Source organism: Buteo buteo, chromosome 7, assembly GCF_964188355.1.
Source record: "Buteo buteo chromosome 7, bButBut1.hap1.1, whole genome shotgun sequence".
NCBI lineage: Eukaryota > Metazoa > Chordata > Aves > Accipitriformes > Accipitridae > Buteo > Buteo buteo.
In genome coordinates, this window is record NC_134177.1 from 23185126 (window position 1) to 23205755 (window position 20630).

Consider the following 20630-nt stretch of genomic DNA (forward strand, 5'->3'; position numbering starts at 1 on the left):
AAGGCAGTAGGCAGGGAGGTGGACTGTGGAGCGCATACGGCTCCAGTCACGAATCTCATCCAGTGGATGATGCAACGGGGCTTCATAGTAAAGCCGGGAGAGTTATTTGAGGCGTCGCGACTGCAGGCTGCGCGCAAGGAGTTAGTGGAAGAGTGTCTGAGTGGGAAAAAAGGAGCTGCAGATAAGCTCGCGGCTCTGGGTTCAGTGTTGACAGTGTTGAGGAAAGGAAGGGAGGTGAAGGCGGTTTGGCTGGTGGCCACAGCAGCGTTATGAGGGCAAGTGGTCGATTCAGTGGATTTACAAGCTGATAAGGAAGATGAAAGTGAACAGGAGGTGTCGGGGGAAGTGTCGGAGGCGAAGGGAGAGAGGCTGGGAAAGGCGGAGGGTATTCCGGATGCATTGGCATTTCCAATTTCTCACGGGCAAGCGGGGGATCTTCCTTTTGGATATCCACCCCTTCCCCCGCCAGGGTTGTTTTCGCATGAGGCGGAGGACCCGCCTGATCATGTCCCACCGGTACCGGCGCGGGCGGCGGCCCCCCCGCCAGCGAGTGGTACAATCACGGGTCCTAGTGCACCACCATTGTCTTTGATGGAGGTAGATCCGAATGAAAAAGCAATTCGCGTTAGAGGGAAGTTACAAGCGGATGCAGTTCCATTGCCAGACTTAGACGAGGAGGTCGTGTCGAAACCCGGACAGAATCAGATCACAGAGGTAGCGGAGGTTTTGGCGAAATTTAGAAATTTAGCAGCAAATATTGAACAGACAGTGCAGCATGCTCTAGGTGTTGTAGATCGTGCAGCACAGCCTCCAGTGTTTACGGATCAGAAATTAATAGCAAAAAAGTGTGTCTTAGAGGGTGTTGATTTCAAACCTTCAGATGAAGGGGGAGCGTTAGTGTGCCTGTTGTTAATTACTCCTGATGGACCGAGATCGCAACCATTAGACTGTAAGTTAGTGAAGGAATGGCAGATGAGTTGTAGAGATGATGGATTGAATGGCCCAAGGACGCGAGCTCTGCTAGATGTAATTTATGCTCAGCCGTTGCTACCATTTGACTCGAGACAGTTGGTGTGTGCAGCACTCACGGCACCTTTGATGTGCCTTTGGGAGCAGGCATTTAAGGAGGAAGCAGAAGCAGTTGTGCTAGATGCTCTTACTCCAGGACACAATTTGGCAGGAGTCACTATGGAGCAGTTAGTAGGGACCGGACAGCATGTGGCCCCTCAGAATCAGGCTGGATTGTGAGGTCGGGTGATAGTAGCTTCTTCAACTTGTGCTAGGAATGTGTTTGCAAAAATCGGGAAGTTTGAAAAGAAAAGCATACAGTATACAAAGGTTATTCAGAGAGTTAATGAACCATATCAGGATTTTTTTGAACGTTTACAAAAGGCGGTTGAGGTAGTGGATATACCGGACGAGGTTAAACCGGTTCTTGCAAAAGAGCTAGCTTGCACTCAAGCGAATGACCAAACAAAGCAAATTTTAATGCAGTTGCCAGCAAAAGCCTCAGTAGCAGATATGATTAAACGAGTATTAGAAGCAGAAGCTCAAACCGCAGTGACACCTGTGGTTGCAGCGGTTGCAGCTGTACTGCGCAGTCGAACAAATAACAGCCGGTGTGGGTGGACCAGTGGCTCCTTCCTCAAGAGAAATTGTCTCAGCTACGGCTATTAGTACAGCACAAAGTGGAAAAAGGACATTTAGTCCCAACCACCAGTCCATGGAATTGTCCTGGTTTTGTCATCCAAAAGAAGTCAGGTGCCTGGCATCTTTTGCATGACCTTAGGGCAGTCAATGCTGTCCTTGAAGACATGGGACCTTTGCAACCAGGCCTGCCTTGGCCGTCCATGTTACCCCAAGACTGGCCAGTCGCGGTAATTGACATAAAAGACTGTTTCTTTTCTATTTGACTCCATCCAGATGATCAACCCAAATTTGCCATGACGATCCCAACAATCAACAATCAAGAACCAGTACAATGCTATCACTGGATGGTGTTACCACAGGGGATGGAAAAATTCCCCAACTCTGTGTCAGTTGTTTGTTTACCGCGCGTTGCATCAGTTTCAAGATACACATCAGAATTGGGTCCTGTATCATTATATGGATGATATTTTGTTATGTGGGGAGGGAGACATTAACACAACCTTAGAACACCTGATTCAAGTTCTTAAGGAACATGGTTTAGAAATAGCACCTGAAAGTGTACAGAAAACTGCTCCAGTGAAATATTTGGGTACACTCATTCAGAGGCGGGCGGTCCAGCCTCAAAAGCTACAAATTGAACATACAGTATCAACCCTACACGACCTACAAGTGCTGGTTGGTAATCTGCAATGGTTAAGACAGTTTATTCCTATTACACACATAGAATTACAACCCTTGTTAGCAGATTTAGCGGGAACCCCAGATGTCGCAGCTCCTCAAACATTGACAAGTACACAAAAAGCTGTGTGACAGCAGAGAGCTACTAAATTGACTCACAGGAATCTCAACCATTATACCCCAGAAGTCCCACTAGAATTACATATAACCATGCAACGAGAAGGAGCAAACGGACTGATATATCAATTTATCAATTCACGGGTATGCCCTCTGTTGTGGCTGTATACCAGTTATCCAAAGGAAGCCGCAGCACAATTTTTAGTGGCATTAGCAGATGCAATCTCTCGAGGACAACGGTGAATGCAGCAGTTATCTGGGAGAGATCCTAAATTTATTTCAACATCTGTCAGTCCCCGTAATTTTGAACAATTAATAATGTTTGATATGTATTTGCAAGCAGCCTTAGCAGATTTTATGGGACAAATTATCCCAGCTAGGGGTGACACTCTCATTAAAAGCCTTTTAGCGTTGACCTTTAAACCACAAACACCCATTTCAGAAAAACCCCTCCAAGGCCTTACAGTGTTCACTGATGCCTCTGGAGCGACCCAACAGGCAGCTATGGCCTGGTTTTCTGACAACCGATGGCATACCAGAACTTGGAAAAGTCAAGGATCGGTTCAAATTTTAGAATTACATGCAGTATTAACTGCTCTCACTACTTGGTCTACCACCCCTTTAACCATTGTCACAGACAGCGAATATGTGTATAGATTAACACAACGATGTAAACAAAGTTTGCCAGGAGGGACTGGGCCTGCTCAGGAACTTTTGTCAGTTTTAGAAAAAAGACAAAGCCTTGTATTTTTTACACACATTAATAGTCACACACAGATACCGGGCACCTTAATGGAGGGAAATGCTCATGCAGACAAAGCAGCAGGAACCCTCATCCAATCAATAGGTATTCCCATTTTACAACAAGCCAAACTTTCTCATGAATTTTTTCATCAAGGGGCAAGGGCACTAGCAAAGCAATTTCAACTACCCTTGTCTGATGCTCGAGCAGTGGTTGCTTCTTGCCCACACTGTTGTCAAACTAACTCCTGGACATGGGGTATTAATCCCCGAGGTCTACAACCAAATCAAATTTGGCAACAAGACATTACTATCTATGAACCTTTCAAACCCCGGAAGTATTTACATGTTACTGTAGATACCTGTAGCGGTTATATCTGTCCCACTGCCGAAACTAAGAGTAATGCGACGACTACCATACAACATATTTGTCAAGCAATCAGTGTTTTGGGGGTCCCTCAAGAGATAAAAACAGATAATGGCCCCAACTATGTCAGTTCTTGGGTTCATGAATTTCCAAATAAATGGTGCATCACACATACAACCGGAATACCCTACGATTCCACAGGTCAAGCAATAGTTGAGCGAGCGCATCAAACCCTGAAGATGCAGTTAGATCGCCTTAGGGAGGGGGAGAAGGTACCTGTAATCTACCAAAATGAACTGTTAGCCAAGGCCTGCATGGTACTAAATCATATGCCAGGGGGTAATTCAGACCCATCTCAGCATCACACTGCAGCACAACGACATTTTTCTGCTACGTTGTTGTCTGACCGCGTGCTAGGAGCGCCAGTTCAGTACCGAGATCCGGTCACAATGGAGTGGCAAGGACCGGTACCCATTTTACAGTGGGGGCGAGGATACGCCCGTGTCCAGACAGACAGTGGACCCAGACTGGTGCCAGCCAAATGGATCCAACCGGATGTACAAGGAAAGTGATAGCCCTAGGACTGCGAGGAGGACTATGTTCCATAGGGCAACTGAAAGCCTGGGCACCCATGGAAAAGGACTTAGTCAACGTGACACATCGAAAAAGAATAAATGTGCAGATGGTGAAGTTGGATGGTTCCTGTGATCCCACAGTTCGTCTACCCACCGATTTTCTATATTTGACAATTTCATCACTTACTCCAGTAGGACCTTGGGTAAACAGAATGAACATACAAGCTTTAGCCTGCCTGATTTTAAAGCAAGGAAACGCCACTGCTCGAGCCATTGATGAATTAGCAAATCTTCAAGAAACAACTATGAATCAATTATATGTATTACTTCCACCCATAGATTTTTTTATTGGCCCAATTTGATGTAGGGTGTAAGCAGAACAACACCATTTTTCCAGAATTTTGTTGTTTAGACTTTAAAAACAATACCGACACGTTGAGAACCATCAGAGGACAAGCCGAGATCATTCGACAACTCCAAGACGCCATAAAGGTAGTAGGTCTTCCAGATGTTCCTAGGGATTGGTTTGGCTGGTTAAAAAAATGGGGTCTTTCCATAGTTGGGGGTCTGTGTGTTTTGGCTGTTATCTGTATGATCATTCCCTGTGCTCTAGCGCTTTTGAAAAATATGCTAGATAGAATAGTTAAGCAAACTATGCAAGCCTACGTATTGTACTCACCTGTTGTAAATGAAGTCTAGCTCAATTGTCCTTAGGGAGGGGGAATTGTGGGATAATTAGAAAAATAGACACATAGCAAACAAGAGACACAATGGGACTGTTCAATCTGTGAGTCAGAGGCCTCTGCAAGCAGCAGGCCTCAAGGACGTAGCGAAGGCTAACTGTTGCTACAAAGTTTGATGAAATAAGCACAAAGTGCTGAACAAGTCGGGCCTACGTGCCTGAAAGCAGGACACCAGGCAAGACACAGACAGGAGGAATCATTCGCGTGATCAGAAGACCTTATCCAATGAAACTATTGCTTTAAGCGCGTGAACAGGACATGTTAATCAATCAGTAGATGGTTTGCGCATGGTTATGGCATATAACTGAGTGTTATGCAGCAAATAAACGGAGAAATCGCTTGATCCACAGTATCTGTGTTGGTCCGTTTCTCCCCAGGGTGAGTCCCTGGCAATGCATTGTTTCTCCTAGCTTGTCGCGATGGGAAAGCGCGACAGTAATAAAACTGTCACGGTCAGAAAAATGACAAAACTGCAAAATGCAGAATGCAAATACAGAAAAACATGTCCAAATAATTTCAAGTAAATGCAAATAGATAAATTATAAAATATTTCCTGCAGGCAGCTCAGTTGCTCCTTAAGGGTCATAGAAGCTTTAAAGAAGCACAGAGCAGTCACTGCATTTCACACTGGGCTGGACTGCAGAAATCAGAAATGCACAAAACCAGGCCAATTTGTAGGGAATACTTCAGAGATGGCCCAAAGGAATTTTTGTATGTCACAAAGCAAGTTCTTGCCAGCCATTATGATTTGTTTGTCAAGATTTTGTTATTAGCAGTGATATTGCAGTTGCATTAAAAATCTGTATTAAACAAGCTTCTTTCAGCTGGAATCTCAAAGAGTATTTTCAGCATTTATCAGCACTTCTGACTTGTCCTTGTGCTAGCAAAAGCTGTTTTGAAGCAAGATGCTGTATAAAAATTTGTCAAAATAGCATTTAAGGATGGAAACTGGTAAATAAACTGTGTCAGAATAGACAGGGCTATAATGTAAGACACTTGGGATGCCGTGGATGCTGCAAAGACTTTTAAAGTCTTGGAATTATTTCATCTCTGTTGCAGGATTAGCATGATTCATTTATGATTTATTTTTTACTGGCTCTGTAAAAAAACACCTAACTTCTTTCTGTTGTTTTATTAAAGAGGTATGCATAGAGCAGTGCAGGTCTGCATACCAATTTGTAAAATAAGCGATTAAGAGCATAAGAAACTCTTATGAGCTTCAAGTAAAAATGAACAACTAAACACCATCATAAAAAAAAAGTTAACTTTCAATAGGGGTCATGCTGGAAAGCATGGGACTGACAAGCCTGAGGTCTTTCATGTAGAAGTGAACTTCAGTGCACAGAGATGATGGACGCTTGCACCATTCTATCTCCCCTGTATACCCTTAACCCTCTAGGACTGAGAATACTATGTTCTTTCCATATATATATATTCCTCTGTTTTTTTTTCTCTCTGAGTCTCTCAAGGAGGCGGGCACCTAGGGCTTTCATAATGTGAATGATTGTCTTCTGAAAACTAGATGCACAAAATCAACCAATTTCTAAAAATCCAGCATATAAGAAGAACTTTCACTCATAAATGTTGTAATTTAATGGAAATAGCTAATTTACCTAAGAAAAGGTCCAGATACCAAATCCCTTTTGTTTTGCCCTCTTACCATGTAACATACAATTCTTCGAAAGTCAGTTCCTGCTCTATCGTGTCCTTACACAGTAGCTTATTTTAAAAAGTAAATGGGAATGAAGGGCTTGACTGGACAAGACTGCTTTCTACAGGTAGAAGACCCTATTGTATGTGGTCAGTGAAGGTCTTAAATGCCAATGGAAGGCCTTGCCTTGATCCTTCAGCATCTATGCACAAAGAGGTAGAATGCATCATATTCAGATTTATCTAAACCTCTTTCTCTAGTTCCTATAATGAAAGTAATTGTTCAGGGCTTTTCTGTAGCGTTCACTACATATCAAGGTGCCACGCTTAGGTCACTGGTTGGCCCGGACCAGGGAAAGAGACAGATAACACACACAGTGTGAGCGCCAACTTCCGCCTTTTATTGCGCAGTTAATTCCTTTTATACTAACAAGGGAAGGTGGGGTTACAGGTACATCACAAGGCTGCGACTAACCCTCTAACTTTCCGCGCCATCGCGAGATCTTCCAAATGCCGACCCCTACACTTTTCTACAATGAAAAGCACTACAGGCTTATTTTGGATTATTCAAAGCAATTTATCTCATCTTAAAAAAGAAAGAATAACTTTCTGTATGTTTATCGCTTTTTTGCTGACTTAGAATGACTCCAGATCATGCAGTGCATTCCCTGTTTTTTAACAGGTTCAATACCAATTTTGCCTGTGGGCTGGAAGACTATTTTCAGTATGATAGCATGGGTATAAAACAGAAAATAATTTCCTATTGTGAAGAAAAACAAGTAGATTAAAAAAAATGTTCATCCATGGCTAAGATCCCTTCTCCCACTCAAAGAAGTATTCTTATTCTGTTGATTTAGTGGAAGGAAAAATACCTCTTGGCTTGATTGCCCTCAATTTTAGTACGAGAAACGTAATATCCATGATGAACAGAGTGTGAAATACACTGTGCATTGTCCTATTTAATGTTAAGTTTTCCACTGTCACCAAAGACTTGAATGCCCTGGTTCATTACTCAAACTATTATTTTTATTTGGTTCTGTGCAGGTTATAGAAAACAGCAGTTAAAATGGACAGAAATTGAGGGAGAGAGTTCTCACTAAATAACCAGAAATGGGGAACACACAAGAATTGTCACTTCTTATGGCAGAAATTCGAGGATCAAAAGAGGTTTTTCCTGTGGATGACAATGAGAGGAAGGGGCACTAGTTCGGACTTTTACAACAGAGTTGCTAACAGAGCTCCCTGAAGTGCTTTTGGAAATATCTTTGCATTGAAAGAAAAAGAAGTGAGAAGACTTGATTTTTTTTATTTTTTTTTTTTAAACATCTCTAGGGTGAAATTCTGCCCTTGTTAAAATCAACGAACATTTCCCCACTGATTTCAACAGAACTCCATTTCTAATGTACATAATCTCATTATAAACTGATCTCTTTTGCAGTCCTGGCATACCTGCATCAAGGAATTTTACAAGGCTGGACATGGCACCAGTGGCTGAAGGGAAACATGATCAGAGATGTAAGTTAAGATGTTCACCAACTCCTAAGTCTCCAAGGGTACTTTTGTGCTGTATGGAGATCAGAAAGCTCAGGCCCTTACCAGACCCATCTCACATGCCGTTATTTCCTGTGTGCAACAAGAGGCTCTACAATCTGATTATTTTCTTAAAACCAGTCACATGTCCACAAGATAAGCGTATATGCATATGAGCATCCCAATAGTAGGGAACCCTAAAATAAATTATCACAGCTTTCCAAGAAAAACAAAGAAAAAGTTTTTATACTTCATATGTTATTCTTATATGGCCCAAATTTATATTTAGCTGCCTAAATAATTCACTTAAAATCACATCTATGTTCCTACCCATTTGAGATAATTAGATGATGATTTAGGTGCCTTTTACTGACTTTGGTGACAAAACTTTTCATAATAGGTTCTCAGGTTTAAGAGTGTCTTATAGTTAAGTATGAGAAAAGAAATTATAAAAAAGTTGACAAGCACATCATGATACTCAATTTAAACCTTTGCATGGGAAACTCAGAAAAAAGGTGAAAAAAAGGTCATGATTCTGAAACAAAGGAAACACCTGCACTTCCAAGGAAATGGGAATAAGTAAAAGGAAGGAGACACCTCTAATCGGGCATCTGTTGCAGTTGTTTGGGAAAACTATGCAGTTTTTATTACCCAGCATGCATTATAAACTTGATACTGATTTTCTTTAACCTGGTTCCTTCCATACTTTTTCTTCCAGATTACTACTAATGGATTATCTCACAACTAAGATAGTTAATTTCCAAAAGGATGAAAGTGGGGGAAAAAACCAAACTATATCAATTTCTTTTTTCCTTGGGTGTTTTGTAAGTAACAAGGATACCTTCATTCTAAAGTCTGTTACCTCTGATTATTAGCACGTTTTGCAGACATAATCATCTCGTGTGTTAGCAGTTCAATACTATAGGCACATATGCTCAGGATTATGACACTCTCAGGTCATGCATCCTTAGCACAATAAGTAAAAAATTAGCTTAGCGAAGTCCATTAAGTGTAAAGTAGCAAATAGGGCTAAATATACTGAAAGCCATACTGAGAATAAATCCTTAGGTCTATGACCTAACTTAAAGACACAATCTTCCCAGAGCTAACTTGGCAGCCACTACTGTGTGGAGGTTTCAGACGCTTGCTATTCATGACACTTACGAAGGCTGCATGTATCACAAGGTTTCAGATGCGCTGCACAGGTGCAGCTACATAAAACGTTATGTGACTCCTTGTATTCAGCCAGAAATGGAGTCCGCAACTAAGATGTGTGCCACACCCACCTGCCACAGAAACAAGATCTAGAAAATTAAATTAAATTTGGAATTACAATAAACTCATATTCTTGGTCAGTGCCTTGAAAGAATGAGTATTCTTGAGGACTAGGTAGAGCCCAAAGCAGCTGGTATAACAAATTTTACTACTCTGCGGTAAGAATGATAAATGACTTCACTAGTTTGTGCTTCACCCTATTCCAAGGTCACCAGATTCCTCTCAGAAAAAAACAAGCTACAGATTGTTGTCACAATCACAAAGTGAGCTAATCAATAAAGTACTCTGCCACATTTTACTCTACTATGGCTGTGCTTGGTACCAACCCTTGAAGTTCTTCCAGAGTCATACATGCAATGGCGTCTACAGCATCCCATATCACAGTGCAGTGCAAGTGGTGAGAAACTGTACAACGGGTAGGTACAGCTTAATTCCCATACTTTTCTTAAAAAACCCCAAGGAATCTGAGGGTATGCCACTAAAGAATGAACAGTTCCAAAGGTGAGATTTCCAGAGGTATTTCAGTATCTAAATATGCAAATATTCAACTAGCAGGATTTTCAGAAGTGTCTAGAGCACTTAATCTACTTGTGAAAATCTAGCCCTAACTTCTTTTCATATTGAGATCCAGAGGAATTTGTAGTGGGATGCTAACTTGCTTTTTGATGTGGTTTTAAAATATCCTGTGCTTTCTAAGGTAGACCACTCCAGGTAGCTATTTAGAAGCTGGCATAATTTTACTACTTTGAAGTGAAAATTTCCGATTGCCTTATCTTCAAAACCATGCAAGTTCCTTACCCACCCATTATTCATGTGTGTTTTATTTTCAGTTTCTTTTAATTTACTCCACCATATGGGCCAGATGGAGCTTTGAAGAAGAGGTAAAGAAGCAATCTTTACCAGGTCCCTTCATGACAAAACTTACAACAGTATCACCATGACAATATAAATTAATCATCATGGAAGTCGAGTCACACAACCCATAACAAACTTTATTTATTCTTTAATCTTACATTCTTTTTCAGCTACAAAGAGCAGTTCAATATATACTGTGGAAATGAATTGACAGTAGCTGAATGAAAGGAAATTAATGATGTGAGCTAAAAGATCTTTTCTATCTCTAGTTTCCGTCATATAGGAGTTTTCAATACTAGTTAGGAAGGTTTTCCCTTCAGTGCCCAACTGCAGCTCAACTTTTCTGTAGTGCTACAATTTGGGAGCATATTTTAGGTTACACAAATAATTATTGGCAGGTAGTGAAATAATACGGTTTAGAACCAAACAGTAGAAATAGAAAAATTAATATGTCAAGCAGTACTTTGACTGCCTTTAGTATATGCTCTTGCTGAGATAGCTTCAACAAAATAACTTCTCTCCAGAAACATAACTCAGAGTACACTCGATTAAATCTCAAAATATCTCCAAGGACTTATTCAGTTATCCCTAAGTTGAAATCCTTGGGTTCCTTTAGGATTTACATCACAAACAATGAGTTCCTATCACCAGGTATTTAGGATTCTACTTAAATGTCTAGCTGAAGATGTGAGAAGTCTGCTGGTGCAATTCCCCTAGGTTTATTAATTTCAGACAAAATCTGTAGACTTGCCCAAAGTATTCTTTATCCCTTGTTAGAGAAAAAATGGCACTTGCACTTAACTAGTTAGATACACACAGTCTTAGCATGTTGCTTTGAAACAAAGAACCCTCAAATTCATACACATTTCCCAAATCAACAGACCATCCAGAAGTAGATTTCTGAGATGAGCAGCACTTTCTGCAAGGAAATGATAGTGTCAGAATAGAAGTGTAAAGAATATATGTTGCTCATCAATAACATGGATGCTAATCATACACAAAATTTGCTTGATAAGAAAAAACAATAGTTCAGGATACACTGGATTTTTTGTGATATAAGAAAGAAAAAAATAATCAGAAAGATGTTAGCATTTCTGTACTTTCCATTTTATGCCATTTTCCTGTTGTTTTTTTTAAAGTATAGAAATGATGTGGAGAAAGTAGAGTAAGAAAAAAGTAATTGTAGATGGCAGTAGAGATGAAAAAGTTCTTTCACACAATCAAATACATCCCCCATGAATGGAAAATTATCTTTGACAGTACATTTTCCAGTATTTTGTCATGGCTAAGTTATAGGAGTTACACACAAATTTCATTTACTGAGAGGACATTGGTCCTTTCTCATTGTAAGGATATTGAAGTTGATTGCTTTCAAATTTCAAAGTCAAAATACTTTACATAAACTTTGTATTGTCATTAATTTAGATGCTTAGTATACAGTTTAGAAATACAAATCCATTTTCAGCACTCAGAACAGCATTATCTGAGGTGACATCAGTTACTTATGACTTGTAATCTTCAATATGATTTAATGTAAATTTTCCCCTCTCTAAACACTGTAAGATCTCATATCAAGTACAGCAGAAACTGCTTCCAAACTGGTTAATGATTTCTTAACACGTTCATCTGATAATCACAACAAAGATCATCTTTTTATATGCATATTGAAGGTGAATTAGGAAAGTAACTATTCCTATATCTACATCTTCAATATCATAATTTTGACTCAAAGACACGAAGAAACTTGCTTTGAGAAAATACTATTTTGCTGAAGTCTGTCTTCTTTCATCCAAATGATCCTTATCCTGCTTAGAATTAATAAATCTATGAAAGGAAACTCTTATCTCTTTAATAATAATTCCTTTGCTATATACTCTTCATAATAAGGAGAAATTACATACGGCACAGCAGATGAAAATAAAATTCTGCAGATTAGATTTACAATATATTACAATTGCCTTTCTGTGTGTCGGCATACTCTTTATTAAAAATGTTTCCATCACTTCCATTGTGCTGATAAAGTATATATTTTTTTTAATGATAAATGGAAAACTTTTAGGGAACTATATGCAATGTCATGTCTCTATCCATTGCTGAAGGATATAAACCTCTACTTACTGTTTAAAATGACTCAATTAAAAAACCTACTGTATAAAATGGCTCAATCAAGTTAACTCATTTATCTCTTTTTATGTGGATCCCAATTAGAGTCATAACAGTTACAAGTTGCAACATAATTGCAGTAGATTTCCAATTTCCCAAAGCAGTTACCCTAGGATTTGAGTCCTTCTCTATGATTTCTAAAGGGGATGAAGGGAAGGATGGGTTACAGATAAGAGAAAACCACAGGTACCTGATCCAGTTTCCAGTGGAACTCTGCAGGACGAAAGGTGTCAGCCTGATCAAAGTCTTTGCGCAACAGAAATACTAATCGGCAGTTGTGCACGTACAGGGCATAGTGATGTCGGTTCATCTCTGAAAGGAGGGACCAACAAGATCAGTGATCTGAACTACCAGCAACCCTTTTTTTTTTTAGATGATTGTGTCTGAAAGCAATATACAGCTAAAAGACAAAAACCAACCAAATAAAAAAATCCAAAATAATTGACATTTCTCAATATCATAGATGATTATGTTTCTCTGGGAAGCCACATATGGTAACCATCTTCCTGAATTGCGCTGTATTAGTTTTGTTTATGGAAGTGTTATGCCCAAACTAATAAATAAAATCCAAATCAATACTTAGTCTAACTAGTTTCAGTGAAGGATTAGAACTGTTTTTCCCAATCTAAATCATAAAAAAAAGTAAACCTATTTTAATTATTTTATCAACCAATTCCTGAAAAATCTACAGACATGTTCACAGAGATTATCCAAGAAGAGAACCAGTGTTGAAACTAAGGCAGACATCAGTCCCCTCAATAAGCTATCAAGTCAGCAATGCTTAGAGTGGCACCATCTGTGCTTAGTAACTTTTTTTTCCAACGAAATTAAATGAGAAGAGATGGTAACACTCTACTAACTTTGTTATGCCCTTTGCCTAACATTTTTTCAATACACAGACTCACCTGTCTTGTCGGAGTTGCAGAGAATAGTCTCTTTCTCAGCTCTTAATCCTGGACTAGGTCCATGTTTCATCCACAGAGTGATGGTGAAATGATCAGTTAAATTCTTTGGGACTATTCCATCTGGGATTTTGGCTCCTTGCTTTCCATCAAATTTAAAAATCATGTCATTGTTATCCATGACAAGCCCAGCTGTCCAGTTAGTTGTTGCACTGGGAGATGGTAACAGGTCAATGGCACCTGAAGAAGCTCCTGCAAATGATACATAATGAATAACATGATGAGAGACTAATGAAAAAGCTGTGGAGATTAATTTAATATAGGCCAGGGTTCTGAGTCACGCTCTTTAGATTATTTTTACTACCCAAATTGTCCTACTAACTTCACTGTCAAATCACATACACATTATAAAATACCAACCACAGTAAGCCAGTAGGAGTTATCTAGATTAAATGCATTGCACAGAAAACTACAGAAAATATTTTAAAGTTATCTTTCTTGAAACTTCTCATTATTTTCTAAAACTCATTAATGACATTTCTTCAGTTATTTCGAGAACTGCTAAGACTAAAACCAAATTCTCTCCATCCAGCTGGGAAGCTTTGTATCTTCCCTCCCTGATAGCATAGACATACACAATATGTGGGGGTGATGTGTTGCAAAATACAGTACAGTGGGATGAATCTAGGACATGTCACCTAATATCCAGTAGACATCCATGGATATTCACGATAATGTTAGTATGAATGTCAATACATACAGAGTATTCACCCTAAAACATATATCACTTTTATGCCGGCTTCTGGCAGATAAGTGATGGTTGTAACTCCATGTGTTCTTGTCTAATGATAGATCTAAGACTTTTAAGTGGTAGTCACAATTCAGATTAGCACCCCCCTCCTCCAACCCAAAAGTAAATCATTAACAAAGTGGTTCCCAGCTACACAGTAGCTGTTAGAATTAATTGGGAAAAACAAAAAACAGAAATGGAAAACACTGTAGTGCCAAGATCTGATAAAATAGCACAATTCTTTACAGCTCTGTGTTTTGTTACAGCTTAACAATTGTCACTTTTAAAAACATGTAATGAGCTAACCACAGCCTTTACTTAGCTGCTGAAAGATATCATTTAGCAGAAGGTATGCTTCCCAGAGTAAAAAGCACAAACACTCTTTGTATTCTTCTTGATGCTTTGTCAAGTAAGAATATGGTGAACAAACCACAACTGCATAAAAAATCCCACACTAGTAAGTTATCCCAGCCTCCTTCAGCATCCAAGGAGAGAAAAATAGATCCCAACTCTCTGCAGCAGTGTAGAATTTTAAGCCAAGAATGTATGGAATTGTACCCTAGAGGTTTTTTTTTAAAGTATTATAATTATCATTATATTATATGAAAACATTCATATCATTCAGTAACTGAATTTCTTAGACAATTCCCCAAAATTTATTACTGTAAAATGATGTTATTTTGAAGTGATAGTAATATCAAACCTAACACCTACATATTTAGAATTTGAGCACAGAGACAAGATGTATTTTATAAATTGTAATTCTGGATAATACACCACACTGCACTGCTTAATACACAGGTGTTATCAACAGGAATACATCAAAATCAATTTATCTAGATGGCACAATTTGTGATAAACTTTCTATTTTTTTCTTAATCAAGCCACTAAAAAATAAAATTACTTGCACAGGACATTAAGTAGAACCATAATTTTCTCAATTAATTTCCTTTTCTGTTAATTTTTATGATAATTTTTTAAACTTACAGAAGGAACAGAAATTGCATGCACCATGATGTATATCAAAGGAAATATGCTTTTAAATGGGCACATGCTTATATTGGGTAAATTATGGACTGAAAGAAGCAGCTTCATGCTTCCCTCTCTCTATTTGGAAAGATCTGTTTTTTCCACTGGAATGAATTTGTGGAAAAACTCCGAAATGGAAGTCTCTCATATTGCTTGTTAAACTCTGATTCAGCAAGATACTCAAGTAAACTACCTTATTTTCCCAACTGAAGGTCAGGCTTGTGTAAGAGCATTTGGGTAATCAGTACCAAGCTCAACAGGTTCTACTTTATCTGCCCACATTTTTATGGAGATTTATGGGTTACTTTGGAACCTCATCCTGTTAGTGTGTGTTAATCCTGCCCTGAGAACAACTATTGGATTATGTGCTTGGGAGATTTAGCTGGAAGAAATCATACTGTTTCGATCCTAATAAATCCAACCAGCATCCCAAGCTGCTCAGCCATGTACATACACAGACCTGGAGCAATACAAACAGGATGTATCCGGAGGTGTTCCCAGAAGAGTCTTATCATGCTACTGGATCAGTACCCTTCCAAAATGTAGTGGCTGATACCCTTTTCTTCTAAAATGTTTCCAGAACGATGCAGGAGCCACTGCATTAAGCACAGTTTTTGACTGAGACCCCTGAGGTACACCTTGCATATTAAAGTGCTTGTTTTCACAAGCAGCTTACGGAGTTGTCCCCACCTCCTCTCCCCACCCTGCATGTTTGTGCTGCAAACTTTGTGCCAGGATAACCACATACTGACACTGCTTGCTGAATTGGACCAGACTGGTGGCTTAGCTGGAAGCTAACCTTCCAGATAAAACCAAGCGCAAATGATTACTTTTCAATCAGATCAACAACTTTCTTTGAGCCTCCTGCAAAACTACACAACCCAGGATAAAGGAGAGAGGGCAGGATCTACCCTCTTAGCTGGAGCATGGCCTTGAATCTGATACTCAGTGTCTCCATACTTCAGTTTCCTGTTTGCCATGTGTGAGAATTAGCAATCCCATTATTTTCTATTTTATCTACATTTAGAGGGAAAGAAGAGAGCACCATAGCCATCTTTCCACCTTATTCTAGGCTCCTTAACTGATTTTTTTTTAGTGATATTTATTCTGGATATGTTTTTGCAGTCCAAATTGTGTTTTTTATACGTTCTTTATTTTTTATTATTGTCAGATGACAGGGTGAAAAAATGCTTGCTAAAATGCTGTGAGACACAACACTAATAACTCCTTGACTTTAAAATTACTCAACTGTAATTTGACTGCCCATCTTGACTGTCAAAGTGAGTGCAAATCACTGGGTTATTGAAAAGCAGACTTAAACCATCAGTCATATAAAAAATGAATTTTAATGCACTGTCCTTAGCATCTGAATTCTCTAGATTTCCAACAGATAAGTGAAGAAATGAGCATAGGATTTATAAACTCGGTCCTTAATTATAGAAAGACAATCTTCCATTTTATATGGCGCAAATGAATATTTGTATGTGATCACTCAGTTCTGCACTCTCTGCAATCGCACAGTGCTTTACTGGTAGAAAAAACCCTCAGTGTTTTCTTCCTTTTCAAAGAATTTATTCATACGATCCTTAGATACAATAAGGTTATTTCTGGGAGAAAACTGATATCCAGAAATAATTTAACCTGCTTCCATAAGAGTTCTCTCTACTTTAAAGATGGTAATAAAAACTAAATACCAAAGTGTAAGCCAGTCCAAATGCAATTCTGATGTAAAGTTCATTGTCATTTACAACCTTTTTATCAAAGTCCTATTACAAGTTTCTACCCTGCCTATTCTCTGTGAAGATATGGAAACCTTGGACAAAAAAAATATTCTTTCAGCAATGAGAATTTCCTGCCCCACTTACATATAGTTTTTACATTCTATTTATTTTTTCAAGTGCTTTTCATTCTGTTCCTTCATAGATGTGCTGACTAAAAACTGGAAGTTCAGCAGTAATGTTAGACAGTACATCTGTCCACCTGCTCAAAGGCTGTCTACAACTACTATAATGGCATTGACAGACCTGCTGAAATGTTTTTGATCATTCTGCTTTTTACCAGCTTCGGCTTACACATGGCACAGACAATGAATTAAGATTGGAGTAGTATTGGGAAACATCTAGTTTATTCAGAAAAAGAAGAGAAAGTCTTGAAATTCTCTTCTCTACTGCTTAAGTGTCAGCAAGTAAGGTAGTCAAGACATCCTCTACAAACTGAACCCCATAGACTTTTCACAACCTTCCTCAACCAAGGATTTTTACACCAGCAGAAGGTACCTACTTTCAGTCCTAAACTTAAAATGATAACATTGTTGGACATAGTTGCTATTGGTGTTTTATGTCAATGTAATCATTTGGTCATTTAGATCTTGTACGTAGTGATCTCCTCTGAATGATTGCGCCATTTGCAGTTCAGGTCTGTAATAGGCATAAAGCAATATTCTTTTTGCTGCCAATACAGGTTCTTAGAGGAGGCAAAAGTACTTGACTTTATAACATATTTATTTTTATTAAAATGCTAGTATTTTATGAAATCAAGTCCCCGATAGGTCACATAACCTTGCTCAACCTCTCACTTTTAATGTCATTAACACAATGAAGATGCATACTGTTGACAGATGGGTTTTCTCCTGCTTTTCCAGGATCCCAGTCAGTTGGGTAAAGACACAGCATTAAAATTATGATTGTTTCTGTAATCTTAACTAAGCAATTTTCAGGTTGAAAATATTCAGATTTTACGAGAATGCTACTACTCCCACTCACCTGTACCTCGCTTTCCCAGTCTCCACAGGTAATTGGTAATAGTAACTGCAAACTGTTTTACCCTGGGAATTGGTTCTCCTTTTCTAATAATTTAGTAACACTAGCTGAAAATTTTCATTTACAAAATTATTTCTTAAAGGTTAGTGTATTGATATTAACATATCTGCAACACCGTTGTGTGGTTATCAAAGCAAATATAAGCCATACACCAAAGCACCATAAACCAAAATCCATGCATTTAAATGGAAAAAAATTGTACATTTGCTACTGTAGCTCAGACAGGAGCCAGGCAAAGAGACATTTTGGTGAAGATGGGAATCAATGCTCCATACCATCAGGGCATCAGATGAGGTCTCTAAGAAGATGGGATTTTAGAAGAGGAGGAGAGACAGCAGATCTCAAAAGGCAAAAGATAAACAGCTTAATGTGTGGCTATTGCTTTGCCATACACATAATCTTAAAGTCACAAAAATACAGCAGTATCTTCAAGTATTTAATCTACCTTTCAAGATTAATTTGTATCTTTTAGATCAAGTTATCAAGAAGGAGGAAAAAGGAAGAAAATAACTAGGCAACCTTTCTTTACCAGGATACCTCTTTTCTGAAATTCATGTTTCTTAAATATTTTTGCTCAAATGATTGCCCCAAATGTTCCTTTACTTTTTGTTTGTTTTTACTCTAGAACAGTAATTAGCAGCAGAACAGAAAGCTGAGTCAGGAAAACCGAAACACAAGACAGACATTCAATACTCATCAAATCCTATGGTCTTCCTATAATGGCAAATCTATACCTGAAATCTCACTAACACTGTCACACCATTATTAGTAGCAGAGGGAAGAAAGAGTGAAAAAGAGGTGAAATGAGGAAAGAGAAAAAATAGAGAAAGGAAGAGGAGCAGGAGAGAAAAAAATTAAAGCAGGGAGAAGTATGAAAAAGAGTGAAAAGAAATGGAAAAGAAAAATGGAGCACCAGTCAAATATCACCACTCCCTTCATTTTCATTGCTACAATCCAAAATGAACCAGCTGAATGAAGTTCATGTATTGCATGCTTACAGGTCACAAGGAATTGGCGCTTCATCTAGAAAAATATTATATCAACTGAAAGCCATATTCATACCACATAATTTCTGCAGAGATTTTTCTGAGTACGTTTCACGATCACAGCCCTTTCCAATGTAATTGGTCTGTAATTCAATGGTGGTATGTATTGAGGAAACTGGTCCATCACACGTTTCTAGACGAATGCTGGGAAACAAAGGTATGCTGCCAGAACCGGGCTTGTATTCAATCCGTTTGTTCCAGTCTGAAAAAAACCAACAAAAAGATACAAGACTGGTTAAAAAAAGGGAAGGGAGTTATACAATTCTAAATAACATATTGTTCTCAAAGGTCACTGTCTAAGACAAAAATAAAAGTTTCTGAACTTGGCATCAATAAGTTACTGTCCTAAAAAATTGGGGTTTGCCCCTTGTCCTGGTTTCAGCTGGGATAGAGTTAATTGTCTTCCTAGTAGCTGGTACAGTGCTATGTTTTGAGTTCAGTATGCAAAGAATGTTGATAACACTGATGTTTTCAGTTGTTGCTCAGTAGTGTTTAGTCTAAAGTCAAGGATTTTTCAGCTTCTCATGCCCAGCCAGCAAGAAAGCTGGAGGGGCACAAGAAGTTGGCACAGGACACAGCCAGGGCAGCTGACCCAAAATGGCCAACGGTGTATTCCATACCATGGGACATCCCATCTAGTATAGGAACTGGGAAGTGGGGGCAGGGAATCGCCACTCGGGGACTAGCTGGGTGTCGGTCGGCGGGTGGTGAGCAATTGCACTGCGCGTCATTTGTACATTTCAATCCTTTTATTACTACTGTTGTCATTTTATTAGTGTTATCATGATCATTATTAGTTTCTTCTTCTCTGTTCTGTTAAACCGTTCTTATCTCAACCCACAAGTTTTACTTCTTTTTCACGATTTTCTCCCCCATCCCACTGGATGGGGGCGGAGTGAGTGAGCGGCTGTGTGGTGCTTAGTTGCTGGCTGGGGTTAAACTGCGACACCCCTCTTTGTAAAAGAGTGTCAGACTGAATTAAGTAATGCTACTGCTGCTAGAGTCACACAAGCATGGGGTACATACATATCCTGACAAGAAGTGCTAACTGGTGTCAGTCTGGATCTCCAATGTCCATGTGACTGATTACAAGCCAGCTCTACAGGGATGAGGCTGTCTGCTGCACTGAATTTGGTCAGATTTCATAGTTTTGTGATACAGAACAAATATCTCCAAGGACCAGGCTATATACATCAGTCTCACTGGACTGTGACCAAAAGATAATATAACACATCTGTAGTGCCACTTCTTGTCTTTAAATGTCTTACTAATTTTGTGAAGTATTAATGACAAAAAGTTACAGCTGAAAGGACTACTCATGCTTTCAGCCAGATCTGACTAATCTGTAGTCTTGCTTATCCAGATGCCTCACAGTCCACAACATTTAAACAGTCACCTGCCTTAGGCAGCCACCTGGGCATGCCATAAGTACTACTATGCTTCTCAACTGAGGCATTTAATTTTTAAATCCAGTTAATTATGGTATTTGCAACCTGCTTTGGAGAAAACCCAAACAAGCAGCATTAATTAACGTGTATTTCAGCTATCTTTACAGTTCACATTGTCATAGAAGGGTTTGGGTTGGAAGGGCCCTTCAAAGATCACTTAGTCCAACTCCCCTGCCACAGGCAGGGACATCTTTCACTAGACCAGGTTGCTCAAAGCCCCATCCAATCTGACCTTGAACACTTCCAGGGACA

At 39.0% G+C, this 20630-nt stretch overlaps 1 protein-coding gene across 1 annotated transcript in view; it reads right to left on the reverse strand.

Moving 5' to 3' along the window:
* The window catches only part of CLSTN2 (calsyntenin 2), a 99998-nt gene that overhangs the window by 55873 nt on the left and 23495 nt on the right, over window positions 1-20630 (reverse strand). Inside the window, exons 4-6 of the mRNA XM_075031889.1 lie at window positions 18947-19132; window positions 13250-13498; window positions 12535-12656 (exon numbers count right to left, since the gene is read on the reverse strand). Coding sequence (XP_074887990.1) covers window positions 12535-12656; window positions 13250-13498; window positions 18947-19132 — 557 coding nt within the window. The remainder of the gene's footprint in view (window positions 1-12534; window positions 12657-13249; window positions 13499-18946; window positions 19133-20630) is intronic.